The 16,423-nt window shown below is 35.5% G+C and overlaps 1 protein-coding gene across 2 annotated transcripts; it reads left to right on the top strand.

Moving 5' to 3' along the window:
• The first annotated feature begins 1,433 nt into the window (after positions 1-1,433).
• Positions 1,434-13,014, top strand: sult2st3 (sulfotransferase family 2, cytosolic sulfotransferase 3). Of its 2 annotated transcripts, none has more exons than XM_051865096.1 (7): positions 1,434-1,563; positions 10,643-10,796; positions 11,263-11,471; positions 11,639-11,765; positions 12,351-12,445; positions 12,521-12,701; positions 12,842-13,014. In XM_051865096.1, exons 2-7 carry the CDS (start codon positions 10,658-10,660, stop codon positions 12,955-12,957), a joined length of 867 nt encoding a protein of 288 aa, XP_051721056.1. In that variant the 5' UTR covers positions 1,434-1,563; positions 10,643-10,657; the 3' UTR covers positions 12,958-13,014. The 2 variants fall into 2 exon arrangements, with proteins under 2 accessions (XP_051721056.1, XP_051721055.1); XM_051865095.1 differs by lacking the exon at positions 1,434-1,563 and adding an exon at positions 3,189-3,323.
• Positions 13,015-16,423: the final 3,409 nt, after the last annotated feature.

Here is a 16,423-nt window from a genome sequence, read left to right as displayed (position 1 = left end):
AGATCTGCGTATAATAAATGAGACAAGGGTGTAGAGTTACATTCAAGCTATTTTAAGGCATGAAGAATTTTTTTTTCACAAAAAAAAATGTTTAAATGTGTAATTTTGGTGATCAAAGATGAGTTTTAAGGGTTAAAATTATTGACTACAGGGAGACTTTAAAGCATTATCTACAAAATAAGCCTTTTAAGCAAAATGACAACCATGATTTGAGTCCTTTAACCTATTGTTTGCCAGGTATTGAAGCATGGACGTCCCTAAATTTCCTAAATCTCAATGAGAATAAGACAGAGGCTGTTGTGTTCAGACCTCTAACTTGGCTTCATACATTAAGCTCTCTGTTAAAAATGTTAAATCCAGTTTTTTTCAGCTAAGACTCCTTGAGTTTTTAACTTTTGCTCAGTTTGAGAGCATTATACATGCCTTTATCTCATCGTGACTGGACTACTGCAACTCAATTTATATAGGTATTAGCCAACCCAATATAAATCACTTAAACAGTCCAAAATGCAGCTGCTGGACTTCTGACTGGCACTCGCAAATACGAATATATCACCCCGTCTTTACTGTCTTTTCACTAGCTGCCAGTCTGTTTTAGAATAGAGATTAAAATTTTACTTTTTGTTTTTAAGGTTTTAAATGGACTGGCACCTTCTTATCTTTCTGGCATTTTGAATGTAAACACACCAGCTAGACGTTTAAGGTCAGCCTACCGCTTTCTATCAGAATAATCTCGACAGATTTACTTTTTAAAACAAAACTAAAAAATGTCTCTTTGAGAAGGTTTATAATCTCTGAGTCTCTGCACTGTGAACTAACATGAACAAACTAACATTAACAAAGATTAATAAGTGCTGTAAAAAAAAATACATACATACATGCAGTGGTGGTCAGAATTATTGGCACCCTTGGTAAATATGATCAAAGATGACTATAAAAATAAATCTGCGTTGTTTATTCTTTTGATCTTTAATTCATAAAATTAGCAAAAATCTAACCTTTCATTGAAGGAAAAGAATTGAAAGTGGGGGGAAATCACCTTTTATTCAATACTTTTTGCAAAATCCTTTTGCCAAGATAACAGCTCTGAGTCTTCTCCTATAATGCCTGATGAGTTTGGAGAACACCTGACAAGAGATCAGAGACCATTTCTTCATACAGAGTCTCTACAGATCCTTCAGATTCCAGCTCCATGTTGGTGCTTCTTCTCTTCAGTTCACTCCACTCATTTTCTTTAGGGTTCAGGTCAGGGGACGGGGATGGCCATGGCAGAAGCTTCATTTTGTGCTTAGTGACACGTTTTTGTGTTGGTTTTGATGTTTGTTTTGGATCATTGTCCTGATGGAAGATCCAACTACAGCCCATTATTGGATTTCTAGCAGAAGCGGTCAGGCTTTGATTTTTTTATCTGTTGGTATTTGATAGAATTCATGATACCAAGTATCTGAACAAGATGTCCAGGACCTCCAGCAGAAAAATAGGCCCACAACATTAAAGATCCAGCAGCATATTTAACCGTGGGCATGGGGTACTTTTTATCCATGTGTGCACCAAACCCATCTGGTGGGTTTGCTGCCAAAAAGTTCTTTTTTTAGTTTCATCTGACCATAGCAGCCGGTCCCGTTTGAAGTTCCAGTCATGTCTGACAACTGAATATGCTGGATATTGTTTCTAGATGAGAGCAGAGGGGTTTTCTTGTAACCCTCCCAAACAACTTGTGGGTAGTAGGTGCTGTTTGATAATTTTCTTTAGGCTTTCTGAGACTCAAGACTCAACTAATCTCTGCAATTCTCCAGCTGTGATCCTTGGAGAGTCTTTGGCCACTCAAACTTTCCTCCTCACTGCACATTAGGACGATTTAGACACGTGTCCTCTTCCAGGCAGATTTGTAACATCTTTAGTTGATTGGAACTTCTTAATTATTGCCCTGATAGTGGAAATGGGGATTTTCAATGCTTTAACTATTTTCTTACAGCCATTTTCTATTTTGTGAAGCTCAACAATCTTTTGCTGTACATCAGAACTATATTCTTTGGTTTTACTCATTGTGATGAATGATTAAGGGAATTTGGCCTTTGTGTTTCCTCATGTTTATACTCCCGTGGAACAGGAAGTCATGGCTGGACGATTTCATGTTCATGATCACCCTGGTGTGCTAAAAAAATGTAAATATGAATAGGAATATACTTCAGAGATATTTTACTTTTAAAAAATTCTAGGGGTGCCAATAATTGTGGCCAACGTGTTTTGGAGAAAAACATTTATTTCATAATGTGATTTTCCCCCCACTTTCAATTCTTTTCCTTCAATGAAAGGTTAGATTTTTGCTAATTTTATGAATTAAAGATTAAAAGGATAAACAATGCAGATTTATTTTTATAGTCATCTTTGATACACATACATATATATAATAGTGTTCATGTTAGTTAATTAATGTGAACAAATGAGACCTTATTGTAAAGTACAGTATTATTGACTGTGAACTAACATTAACAAAGATTAAAAAGTGCTGTAAAAAAAAAATATATATATATATACATATATATATAATCTGCATACATACATACATACAGTGGTGGTCAGAATTATTGGCACCCTTGGTAAATATGACCAAAGATGACTATAAAAATAAATCTGCATTGTATAAATCTGCATTGTTTATCCTTTTAATCTTTAATTCATAAAATTAGCAAAAATCTAACCTTGCACTGAAGGAAAAGAATTGAAAGTGAGGGGGGGGGAATCGCATTATTAAATAAATGTTTTTCTCCAAAACACATTGGCCACAATTATTGGCACCCTTTTATTCAATACTTTTTGCAACCTCCTTTTGCCAAGATAACAGCTCTGAGTCTTCTCCTATAATGCCTGATGAGTTTGGAGAACACCTGACAAGAGATCAGAGACCATTTCTTCATACAGAGTCTCTACAGATCCTTCAGATTCCAGCTCCATGTTGGTGCTTCTTCTCTTCAGTTCACTCCACTCATTTTCTTTAGGGTTCAGGTCAGGCGACTGGGATGGCCATGGCAGAAGCTTCATTTTGTGCTTAGTGACACGTTTTGTGTTTGTTTTGATGTTTGTTTTGGATCATTGTCCTGATGGAAGATCCAACTACAGCCCATTATTGGATTTCTAGCAGAAGCGGTCAGGTTTTGATTTTTTTATCTGTTGGTATTTGATAGAATTCATGATACCAAGTATCTGAACAAGATGTCCAGGACCTCCAGCAGAAAAATAGGCCCACAACATTAAAGATCCAGCAGCATATTTAACCGTGGGCATGGGGTACTTTTTATCCATGTGTGCACCAAACCCATCTGGTGAGTTTGCTGCCAAAAAGTTCTTTTTTTAGTTTCATCTGACTGTTTGAAGTTCCAGTCATGTCTGACAACTGAATATGCTGGAGATTGTTTCTAGATGAGAGCAGAGGGGTTTTCTTGTAACCCTCCCAAACAACTTGTGGGGATGTAGGTGCTGTTTGATAATTTTCTTTAGGCTTTCTGAGACTCAAGACTCAACTAATCTCTGCAATTCTCCAGCTGTGATCCTTGGAGAGTCTTTGGCCACTCAAACTTTCCTCCTTACCGTGCATTAGGACGATTTAGACACATGTCCTCTTCCAGGCAGATTTGTAACATCTTTAGTTGATTGGAACTTCTTAATTATTGCCCTGATAGTGGAAATGGGGATTTTCAATGCTTTAACTATTTTCTTACAGCCATTTTCTATTTTGTGAAGCTCAACAATCTTTTGCTGTACATCAGAACTATATTCTTTGGTTTTTCTCATTGTGATGAATGATTAAGGGAATTTGGCCTTTGTGTTTCCTCATGTTTATACTCCCGTGGAACAGGAAGTCATGGCTGGACAATTTCATGTTCTAGATTTTTGCTAATTTTATGAATTAAATATTAAAAGGATAAACAATGCAGATTTATTTTTATAGTCATCTTTGATCATATTTACCAAGGGTGCCAATAACTCTGACCACCACTGTGTATATATATATATATATATATATATATATATATATATATATATACATATACATATATATAATAGTGTTCATGTTATTTAATTAATGTGAACAAATGAGACCTTATTGTAAAGTACAGTATGCATACTATTGACTGCAGAAATAATAAGAGCAATATGTTAATATGCTGTTCCAGATATAGCCATTATGTCCTTGCAAACAAGTAAAATTTTGCTGGTAACACATTTAAAGTGCCCGTTATGCTTTTTCAGATAATCTTTTGGAAAATACATTTTTTAGAAATTACATATAGTGTGTATTATAGCTGTTGTCAGCAATTCCAGTCTTACTTCCTGCACAAACCTACGTAACAATGTAACAAATTAAATAACTCCATTAAATAAACATATGCATTCAATATGAAGGAATGCTTGGACAGTTTGGGGAAAGAAACCAGTAATGGTGAAACTTACCTTCTTAATCACAAACTAATTTATAAATAAAGACCAGATGGGACAAAAGTCCTTTACAGTTTTGTATGATTGAAGTTAGTTATCATAAAATATCACTAAGTATGTAATATTCTCTCATGACCAAACCAAACCCAGCTTTTAACATTTTTCTTTGCTTCCTTGATAAGGAACTAAATATGCTAAAGTCCCCCTGTGGTGAAAATCATGTTTTCAATGTTTTGTTTTTTTTGTCTGTGTGGCGTTTTTAATATGCTTTAAGGCAAACCATGTGCAAATTCATAAGTCAACACCACTGCTGAGTATTTTCTGCAGTGAACCAAAGACAGTCTCAAAAACGCAGTTTGAAATCGCTGGTGTTTCTGATGTCACAAACCACCTTGTAACCAATCACGTCAACACGCCGGCGGGCTTTAGCATATCATTAACTATGACTGCTCTGAAGCAGGAGAGTCTCTAGAGAATATATCCCGGTATATTTTTCTGTTGATATAAAAAACATTGGGTAGATTTGGCTATAAAGCGGGTGTATGCTGCATATTACGATGTTATGATAAACTTTGTCTTTCTCCACTGACGTTCTGAGTTGTTCAAAACGTTTCTAAGGATACTTATTGTTAGAAGACAACTGTCTGACTCGTGAACAGGAACATGGTCTGTGTAACGTTAGCAACACATTATCAGCTGTTTGATAACGTAGTCAAGCAAAAGGCTAATCATGTTAATTACTGTTATGTGTCTGATGTAAAAAGCGATATCATTGTGTAACGTTTACGTCAGTAAGTTGACCGAGTGGATCTCGTCTGAGCTTGTGTGAGTGGAGGCGGGGCTAATTAGCATATTCATAGATCTGCGTATAATAAATGAGACAAGGGTGTAGAGTTACATTCAAGCTATTTTAAGGCATGAAGAATTTTTTTTCCACAGGAAAAATGTTTAAATGTGTCATTTTGGTGATCAAAGATGAGTTTTAAGGGTTAAAATTATTGACTACAGGGGGACTTTAAAGCATTATCTACAAAATATGCCTTTTAAGCAAAATGACAACCATGATTTGAGTCCTTTAACCTCTTGTTTGCCAGATATTGAAGCATAGACGTCCCTAAATTTCCTAAATCTCAATGAGAGTAAGACAGAGGCTGTTGTGTTCGGACAATCTAACTTGGCTTCATATATTAAGCCCTCTGTTAAAAATGTGGGTGTTGTTTTTGATTCTGCTTTGACATTTGATAAGCAGGTAAATGCAGTAGTTAAATCCAGTTTTTTTTTTTCAGCTAAGACTCCTTGAGTTTTTTAACTTTTGCTCAGTTTGAGAGCATTATACATGCCTTTATCTCATCGTGACTGGACTACTGCAACTCAATTTATATAGGTATTAGCCAACCAATATAAATCACTTAAACAGTCCAAAATGCAGCTGCTGGACTTCTGACTGGCACTCGCAAATACGAATATATCACCCCTGTCTTTACTGTCTTTTCACTAGCTGCCAGTCTGTTTTAGAATAGAGATTAAAATTTTACTTTTTGTTTTTAAGGTTTTAAATGGACTGGCACCTTCTTATCTTTCTGGCCCTTTGAATGTAAACACACCAGCTAGAAGTCTCTGCACTGTGAACTAACATGAACAAACTAACATTAACAAAGACTAATAAGTGCTGTATAAAAAAATATATATATATATATATACAGGTGCTGGTCATATAATTAGAATATCATCAAAAAGTTGATTTATTTTACTAATTCCATTCAAAAAGTGAAACTTGTATATTATATTCATTCATTACACACAGACTGATATATTTCAAATGTTTATTTCTTTTAATTTTGATGATTATAACTGACAACTAAGGAAAATCCCAAATTCAGTATCTCAGAAAATTAGAATATTGTGAAAAGGTTCAATATTGAAGACACCTGGTGCCACACTCTAATCAGCTAATTAACTCAAAACACCTGCAAAGGCCTTTAAATGGTCTCTCAGTCTAGTTCTGTAGGCTACACAATCATGGGGAAGACTGCTGACTTGACAGTTGTCCAAAAGACGACCATTGACACCTTGCACAAGGAGGGCAAGACACAAAAGGTCATTGCAAAAGAGGCTGGCTGTTCACAGAGCTCTGTGTCCAAGCACATTAATAGAGAGGCGAAGGGAAGGAAAAGATGTGGTAGAAAAAAGTGTACAAGCAATAGGGATAACCGCACCCTGGAGAGGATTGTGAAACAAAACCCATTCAAAAATATGGGGGAGATTCACAAAGAGTGGACTGCAGCTGGAGTCAGTGCTTCAAGAACCACTACGCACAGACGTATGCAAGACATGGGTTTCAGCTGTTGCATTCCTTGTGTCAAGCCACTCTTGAACAACAGACAGCGTCAGAAGCGTCTCGCCTGGGCTAAAGACAAAAAGGACTGGACTGCTGCTGAGTGGTCCAAAGTTATGTTCTCTGATGAAAGTAAATTTTGTATTTCCTTTGGAAATCAGGGTCCCAGAGTCTGGAGGAAGAGAGGAGAGGCACACAATCCACGTTGCTTGAGGTCCAGTGTAAAGTTTCCACAGTCAGTGATGGTTTGGGGTGCTATGTCATCTGCTGGTGTTGGTCCACTGTGTTTTCTGAGGTCCAAGGTCAACGCAGCCGTATACCAGGAAGTTTTAGAGCACTTCATGCTTTCTGCTGCTGAGATGCAGATTTCATTTTCCAACAGGACTTGGCACCTGCACACAGTGCCAAAGCTACCAGTACCTGGTTTAAGGACCATGGTATCCCTGTTCTTAATTGGCCAGCAAACTCGCCTAACCTTAACCCCATAGAAAATCTATGGGGTATTGTGAAGAGGAAGATGCGATATGCCAGACCCAACAATGCAGAAGAGCTGAAGGCCACTATCAGAGCAACCTGGGCTCTTATAACACTGGAGCAGTGCCACAGACTGATCGACTCCATGCCACGCCGCATTGCTGCAGTAATTCAGGCAAAAGGAGCCCCAACTAAGTATTGAGTGCTGTACATGCTCATACTTTTCATGTTCATACTTTTCAGTTGGCCAAGATTTCTAAAAATCCTTTCTTTGTATTGGTCTTAAGTAATATTCTAATTTTCTGAGATACTGAATTTGGGATTTTCCTTAGTTGTCAGTTATAATCATCAAAATTAAAAGAAATAAACATTTGAAATATATCAGTCTGTGTGTAAAGAATGAATATAATATACAAGTTTCACTTTTTGAATGGAATTAGTGAAATAAATCAACTTTTTGATGATATTCTAATTATATGACCAGCACCTGTGTGTATATATATATATATATATATATATATATATATATATATACATATATATATATATATATATATATATATATACATACATACATACATACATATATAATATTGTTCGTGTTAGTTAATTAACTAATGTGAACAAATGAGACCTTATTGTAAAGTGTTACCTTGTAATCTTTGGACTGCACTATTGCTTTGCTTTTCCAGTCCACTGACCAGCTTTCATTCCAGCAGAGCTTTGCATTGCTGGCACATTAAAACTCATAAATCTGCTGGGAATGCAAGGGACATATTTAACTATGGGGTTGGATTAATTGCAAGGTTTTCCCAAAAAAAAAAATTCCAAATCATGGGGAGTTGGTTAGTACGGTTTGTGATGCATCTCTGCTGAAAAAACTACTGATGATTTTCATAACCAGTTGGAACTGACTTATTACTTATCGACCAGTATAGTTCATGGGCTTAAAGGGCATAAAGTTCAGGCTCTTTCATGCTGGTTTTAGGTTGTTACACATTATACCATCAGGAATATACTGTTATCTTTATATACACATACAGTCTAATTGTGAAAATGAAGTGAAATATCCAATAAATTTGGCTATTTTCAGATTTTAAGTTTTTGTATTTTTTAATCTCAAGAACTACTAAAAAAAAAAAAAAAAAAAAAACTAGTGGATGCATACAATCATCAAGTTGATAAGATGATGATGACGTGTGCATTCTCTTAAATTTGCCCTTATAAAAAGTTTACTATGGTAACACCCATGGGTGGCGGAGCCTTCTTATCGACTATCTATCAAGTTAGTCTACCTGGAACGATAACAATCAGATAACAAACGATAGTAAAAAAAGAACGATAACAATCGTGTAGTAACAAACCAGCTCTGCCGATTTAAAATCAAGGAGCAGTGTTTTTATTCTCCATAAATTCTCATTCTCCATTTGTGTAAAGAACTGAATAAAGAGCCAAGCCCGCTGGAGTTTCACTCTTGGATTACGGGTCACTCTCTCACATGTATTACATTACCTGTGCTGTAGAGACTCTTTATCAGACTGCTGACTCACAATGCTGCTGATAAACAATGCAGTACTCAAACTCTCTATTGTGTTAAACGATTCATCTAGCAGGTCAGGTTTTCAGCTTACTTCTAAACCTTCTTATGATCTTTCTTTCAAACAATGTTTTTATTTAGAACTATTTTCAAACTGTCTTTTAAAGTTTTAGTATTTCAAACTCTTTAAAACATTATTTAATCTTTGATTCTTTTGATTTGTTCTTTGACATTTTAATTTGTTCCTTATTAGTTTTCTTTTAAATGTTTTCAGTCTTTCTTTGGAACTTTCATACTTTTTTACCGACTTTCATTCTTTCTTTTTAACTTTTTTTCTTACTTTCCTCTGACCTTTTGCAATGGAAGCCCGTTTCCGACACTAAATAAAAAAATAAAAACAGTAATTGCGACTTTTTATCTCAGAATTCTGACTTTTATCTCGCAATTGCAAGTTTATATCTCACAATTCTGACTTTTTTTCCTCACAATTGCAAGTTATAAAGTCACAATTCTGAGATATAAGCACAATTGCGTGATATAAAGTCACAATTCTGAGATATAAACTCATAATTGAGTGATATAAAGTCACAATTCTGAGATATAAACAATTGAGTGATATAAAGTCACAATTCTGAGATATAAACAATTGAGTGATATAAAGTCACAATTCTGAGATATAAACTCACAATTGAGTGATATAAAGTCACAATTCTGAGATATAAACATAACTGAGTGATATAAAGTCACAATTCTGAGATATAAACACAATTGCGTGATATAAAGTCACAATTCTGAGATATAAACACAATTGTGTGATATAAAGTCACAATTCTGAGATATAAACACAATTGCGTGATATAAAGTCATAATTCTGAGATATAAACTAGCAAGTGCGAGAAAAAAAGTCAGAATTGCGAGAAAAAGTTTCACACAATTGTGAGTTTATATCTCAGAATTATGACTTTATATCACGCAATTGTGTTTATATCTCAGAATTGTGACTTTATATCACGCAATTGTGTTTATATCTCAGAATTGTGACTTTATATCACACAATTGTGTTTATATCTCAGAATTGTGACTTTATATCACGCAATTGCGAGAAAAAAAAGTTTCACGCAATTGCGAGTTTATATCTCAGAATTGTGACTTTATAACTCGCAATTGTGAGAAAAAAGTCAGAATTCTGAGATAAAAAGTCGCACTTTTATTTTTTTAAAATTTAGTGGCGGAAACAGGCTTTCATATTTTGCACTTTCTCCCTCATTTAAAAAAAAAAAATCTCATGGTGTTTTGTAATAAAAAAAAAAAAAAACAATGTAAATATATCATCCAGGGGCACATCTGGTACTCACAAACAAAACTATGGGTTCTCCAGAAGGGGAACAAAATATCAAAAATGGTAGGTGGATCCTGTTGTAAAGCGTGGATGTTGACAAAAAACATGGATTTTCTTGTAGTAATGATAAAGTATAATATTACGATTTAATTGCATGTACCATGGTTTGTTCGCTTGTTCTTTCTTTCCTTATAGAAGACTTTGCAGCTATCTTTTTTCCTTTCAGTTTTTTGCACATAAATCCCCCCTTTGTATGTGTACTTGGACCCAAGTAACCTTTCTCCCAAACTCTCCTGTGAATGTCAGCAGCAAATATACGGCTCCCTGTTGGGTTAATGAATACTCTCACCGTCAAACGTCACTCACTCTCTCTCTATCGCTCTCTCACTCACTCTTTTTCACTCTCTCCTCTATCGCTCTCTCACTCACTCTTTTTCACTCTCTCATTCACTCTCCTCCTTTCCAAACACAAGTGAGTTCACACAGAACACAGTAAACAAAACTTCCTTGTTTTCCAAAGTCCGGTCAGCAGAGGATGGTGGACAACAATTTGTATCGGCTTTACCATGGTCTTATGCTGCCTAAGATCGCTCATACAGATGAAAGTCTTAACTACCTCCAGAATTTCCAAGTCAAAGATGATGATACTTTTGCTGTCACCTATCCAAAATCTGGTAAGATCACTTTCTGTTTTCAATGCATAATGTTTATTTCTTCTCTTATGCATCCAGCAACATGTCTTAATCTAGTGCAAAAGATGCAACATTTTCTGTCGACATATCTGTCGCACAGTTTGCAAAACAAATCAACATCTTCAAATTGTGCAGCAGTTAAACAGCAGAAACCAGAAAGAGCAGTCATTAGTTTGATTCCCTGTGAACTGATAAAATGTTTCCTTTGAATGCTTTGGATATAAGTGCCTGCATTCTGGACGTCCTCAGACTGCAAATCACTCAGCTAATTGTCTTACAAGCATTAAGATTTACATACTAAACTTCAGGCTATTGCATTCTCTTATGATTGTTATGGACAGATACGTTGAGAAATTCAATTTAATGCATGAAATCGAATGCAAGTATGAATGTAAAATGCATTAAGGCGATCAGTGCATCCTCATTTATCCCTGCCTGAGTTTTTCAGGTACCACATGGATGCAGGAAATTCTTCCTCCTCTCCTGAATGGAGGAGACCTGACCTCAGTGCAAACCATCCCCAACTGGGACAGGGTTCCATGGCTGGAGGAAACCCAAGCTCCAGTGCTTCTCGACAAACTCCCTTCACCGCGAGCCATTGTCTCCCACATGCCTTGTCATTTGATGCCTTCCTCCTTTTTCAACTCCAAGGCCAAGGTGCAGAAAACAGCAGGACAATCAAATCAGAATGACTCTATAGAGCCTGGGTTGTTTTGCTTTCTGATGATAGTAATTTTAATGAATAGTCAATGTTTTACTTCTGACATACTATTGGGGGGTCAGTTGCATGTCCAATCATGATATCTTTTTTCTTTCATCTTCAGGTAATCTACGTTGCTCGGAATCCTAAAGATGTTCTAGTCTCATCTTTCTACTTTCATAAAATGGCGAATTTCCTTGAAGACCCAGGAACATTTGAAGAATTCACAGACAAATTCCTGTCAGGAAAAGGTGAGAGATTCAAATATATATAAAAGTTTGAGCTCCTTAAACTGTTTTAATGTTTTTGAAAGAAATCTCGCTGATTTCCTGCTCAAGAAACATTTCTTATTATCAATGTTGAAAACAGTTGTGCTGCTTCATTTTTTTTCAGGATTCTTTGATGAATAGAAAATTCAAAAGAACAGTTTTTATTTTGTAACACTGTAAATGTCACTTTTGATCAATTTAATGCATCCTTTCTGAATAAAATTATTAATTTCTTTCTACTTTTGAACAGCAGTGTATTTTTATAAAAAATAGATGGTTTCGATTCTTAATTCTTATTGAATGAGCCATAATCATTCAGTATTTATGAGTCAATTTGCTATTTTAGGCCATAGTTAGGCTGCATTACTCATATTTTATTCTGATTATTATTGACTAGTTCTTGAACATTGGTTTGTTTTGTTATATTGATGTTGCCAGTTTTCTTTTACCTGCTTTAAAATCATTACCGAAACACATTTTACAGTTAAACATATACATCAAAAAGTATGAATGAATAGAGTGTGTGTCATAAATATTGCAATAATTGATTTGCAATTGCTTGCACAGTTCTTTTTGGGAAGTGGACAGACCATGTGAAAAGTTGGCGAAACCCTGAGCTTGCGGACAGAATTCTGTACATCACCTATGAAGAAATGCTTCAGGTAAACTGAAAGTAAAGTATTACTCATACTCCGAGAGAATGAGTAACTTAAAGTTCTTGGTTTTTGTAATTGTAGGACCTCCGTGAAGTCCTGGGGCGGATTTTAAACTTTCTCGGTCGGGAGCTCAGCGCAGACGCTCTGGATCGTGTGGTCAATAACAGCACTTTCAAAAATATGAAAACAAACACCATGTCAAACTACTCTCTGGTGCCAGATGTTGTTTTGGACCAGAAGAAGTCAAACTTCCTCAGAAAAGGTACACACATTTAAACAGTACTGACATGTTTTATAGCACTGAGAGCTTTTAAAAGATGTACATTTTTAATAATAAACTTACATGTTCAGTTGGTTCATCCCTTTTATGTTTTTGAATGAAACTGTTCTGCTTATTTAAAGGTATCGCTGGAGATTGGAAGAATCACTTTAGCCCTGAGCTTAACGCCAAATTTACATCTGTAATTCAGGAGGAAATGAAAGGAAGTAACATCAAATTCTCGTGGGATAATGAATGAGCAAATCTTTTGTAATGCCATCTCAGTGCACATCAAAATAAACAGTCATAGTTGCAATGTGTGATCGTTTATTTGACTTCATTTCTATGTTGTGTTTATTCGAATTTAAGGTTTAATTCCCCATCAGGCAGCACAGCGTGAAAGAGTTATTGCAGCAACATCCTCTGGTGTCCTGAAGATCTGTTGGGATTGCTTAACATGATAAGATGTTAAAGACAGTTAAACCAATGTCGGTTTTTTCAACAACAGTGAGGATGTAACATCCTGACATCTGTTTGCATTCCTTTGTGTCACTGGGTGAAGTTGCAAGCACAAACACAGTGAAATGTAATTAGTTGCATTCACATTTAATTCATCTATTACTGCAAAATAATGAGATTTATCTTTGAGAAAGACTGTTTTACAGTGAAATATCACTTACTCTGATCAGAGTATCCCAACAGCTATTTCATGTTAGTTTTGCACTAAGCATAAGAAATGTTTCCATATACCTTTATATAATTATTCACAATTGTGTGTGTGTGTATATATATATATATACATAAACACACACACACATATATATATTTATATATAAACTATATAATATATATATATATATATATATATACACACACACACATATATATATACATATATATATATACACACATATATATATATACACACACACACACACATATATATATATATATATATACAGTGCTGCTTGAAAGTTTGTGAACCCCTTGTAGAATCTGTGAAAATGTGAATATTTTAACAAAGAGGGATCATACAATATGCATGTTATTTTTTATTTAGTACTGTTCTGAGTAAGATATTTTACATAAAAAATGTTTACTTATGGTCCACAAGACAAAAAAAATTGCTGAATTTATAAAAACGACACACTCAAAAATTTGTGAACCCTTGATTCTTAATACTGTGTGTGGTTACCTGGATGATCCACGACTGTTTTTATGTTTTGTGATGGTTGTTCATGAGTCACTTGTTTGTTCTAAGCAGTTAAACTGCCCAATATTCTTCAGAAAAATCCTCCAGGTCCCAAAAATTTAGATGCATTAAGAGCCGGGGGTGAAAACTTTTGAACAGGATAAAGATGTCCAAATTTTTCTTATTTTGTATTTAGTACTCTTATTTAGTACTGCCCTTCGGAAGCAACAGAAGACACTTAAATGTTTGCCAGAAGACAAATTAAGTGCAATATTCCTTGATCTTCAAATTCAAAAAGTTTTCACCCCCCGACTCTTAATGCATTGTGTTTCCTTCTGGAACATCAGTGAATGTTTGAACCTTTTTTAATAGTTGTGTTTGAATCCCTCAATTGTCCTCAGTGTGAAAAGATGGATCTCAAAATCATACAGTCACTGCTGGAAAGGGTTCAAATATGCAAAAGATGCTGGAAAACTGAAGAATTTTTGGGACCTGGAGGATTTTTTTTGAAGAATATTGGGCAGTTAAACTGCTCAGGACAAACAAGTGACTCATGAACAACCATCACAAAACATAAAAACAGTCGTGGATCATCCAGGTAACCACACACAGTGTTAAGAATCAAGGGTTCACAAACTTTTGAATGGGGTCATATTTATAAATTCAGCTATTTTTTTGTCTTGTGGACTTTATGTAAACATCGTTTATGTAAAATATCTTATTCAGGACAGTACTAAATAAAAAATGACATGCATTTTGTATGATCCTTCTTATTTTGTTAAAATTATTCAGATTTTCACAGATTCTGCAAGGGGTTCACAAACTTTCAAGCAGCACTGTATACACACACACATACGGAGGTTGGACAATGAGACTGAAACACCTGGTTTTAGACCACAATAGGTTATTAATATTTATTAGTTATTAGCAATATTAGTATTCAGATACAAGCCCTTCACAGTGGCCAGAGGGATTTTGAGCCATTCCTCTTCCAGGTCACTAAGTGATGCTGGTGGAGGAAAACATTTTCTGACTTGCTCCTCCAAAATACCCCAGTGGCTCAAAAATATTTAGATCTGGTGACTGCAGGCCATGGGAGATGTTTAACTTTTATGTTCATCAAACCATTCTGTCACAAGTCTTTCTGTGTGTATTGGTGCATTATCACGCTGATACACAGCACCCCCTTCAGGGTACAATGTTTGAACCATTAGGTACACATGGTCCTCCAGAATGGTTTGGTAGTCCATGGCCGTGACAAGGCAGTGATATTTCAGCCCAAACCATCACTGTGGGCAGCAACAATCCGGGTATTAAGCCTCTTTGAGGCACTGCCGCTTCAATATATATCCTTATGAGTGAATTTAAATGAGCAATTTATAATCAAGGTATTAACTAATAATCAGTATTTATCCTTGTACATATTACATAATTTTAATTACTTCTTCAAGCTTATTGAGATTTTACTTATATGTTAAAGCGTTTACTCTTTTCATCTTCAAACACTAGAGAATAATGATGAACTTCTGAACCTCTCACTGAGAAAAAGAACATGTTATCAGTATGTTTTGGGGAAGTATCCTGTTCAAAGCAAGAGCCCGGCCAACTTCAACTTTGAAGAAGCTATGTATCAGTGTATGTGTATTTTTGGTACAGATCCTGTATTGGAAAGGTGGACAAACTGGTGCCCAGAAACGCATATCTGTGACCTAGGTCACGTCGTGCCTAAAACCAAGGTCCTGGTCGTATAACAGATTGTCGGGGAAAACAAGAGTGACTTGCTCTGCTAATTAAACTTTTGCACTCTGCTCTTACTGACTGAATGAAAAATCAGTTCAGTCATGACAACTCTTGGGATAACTTGTAAAACATTTTATTAATAAAATGGAATGTACAAAGGTTTGATCTTGGCAGACTAGATCTGCTACGCTGCTGCTGCAGAGCAAGTATGACTTGCTTCTGCTAAATGCTTGGAACATAAATAAAAGGAAACATGATGCTGCTGCTAGAGATTGGGAAACCCCCGAAGCAGATCTAGGCAGGTGGTGCTGGGGAGGTGGAGGGCTAGAAAGAAAACTTGCATAGCGCGCCACAATAGTGCATTCGTTTGATGCGTCGAGGTTATATAGGGACATGATAATGAATACTTGAAAAAATATTCTCTGGGAAAATTACATTTGATAAACCAATCTGAACGCGAATTGAGTTTCATGGCTGAATTATTCATTGAAGATTGGCCACTAGGCCATGCACATATATAAGAGTGAAACCTCCAACACTATATTGGCCAGTGTTTCAGTTTCATTGTCTAACCCTGTGTGTGTATATGTGTGTCTGTGCGTATATACATATAATAATGAACTATGTACTGTATATATGCGGTTTAATGCATATGAAATAAAAGCAGCACAATCAACCTTTTGCCTTATTTATGTACTTCTGACATAGTGATATGTAATTAGTTGCATTTACATTTCATGTATTGCTGCAAAATAATGAGATTTATCTTTGAGAAGGACTGCACTTGTCACTT

Source organism: Ctenopharyngodon idella, chromosome 16, assembly GCF_019924925.1.
Source record: "Ctenopharyngodon idella isolate HZGC_01 chromosome 16, HZGC01, whole genome shotgun sequence".
NCBI lineage: Eukaryota > Metazoa > Chordata > Actinopteri > Cypriniformes > Xenocyprididae > Ctenopharyngodon > Ctenopharyngodon idella.
The sequence above is the reverse complement of the archived record's forward strand: the minus strand, read 5'-3'. Positions and strand labels throughout refer to the sequence as shown.

Bases quoted from the DNA above. Each gene is read 5' to 3' on its own strand.
- sult2st3 (XM_051865096.1), top strand. From the start codon at position 10,658: ATGGTGGACAACAATTTGTATCGGCTTTACCATGGTCTTATGCTGCCT. The intron at 10,797-11,262 runs GTAAGATCACTT...TGAGTTTTTCAG, and splicing joins TGTCACCTATCCAAAATCTG to GTACCACATGGATGCAGGAA. The intron at 12,702-12,841 runs GTACACACATTT...GCTTATTTAAAG, and splicing joins GTCAAACTTCCTCAGAAAAG to GTATCGCTGGAGATTGGAAG.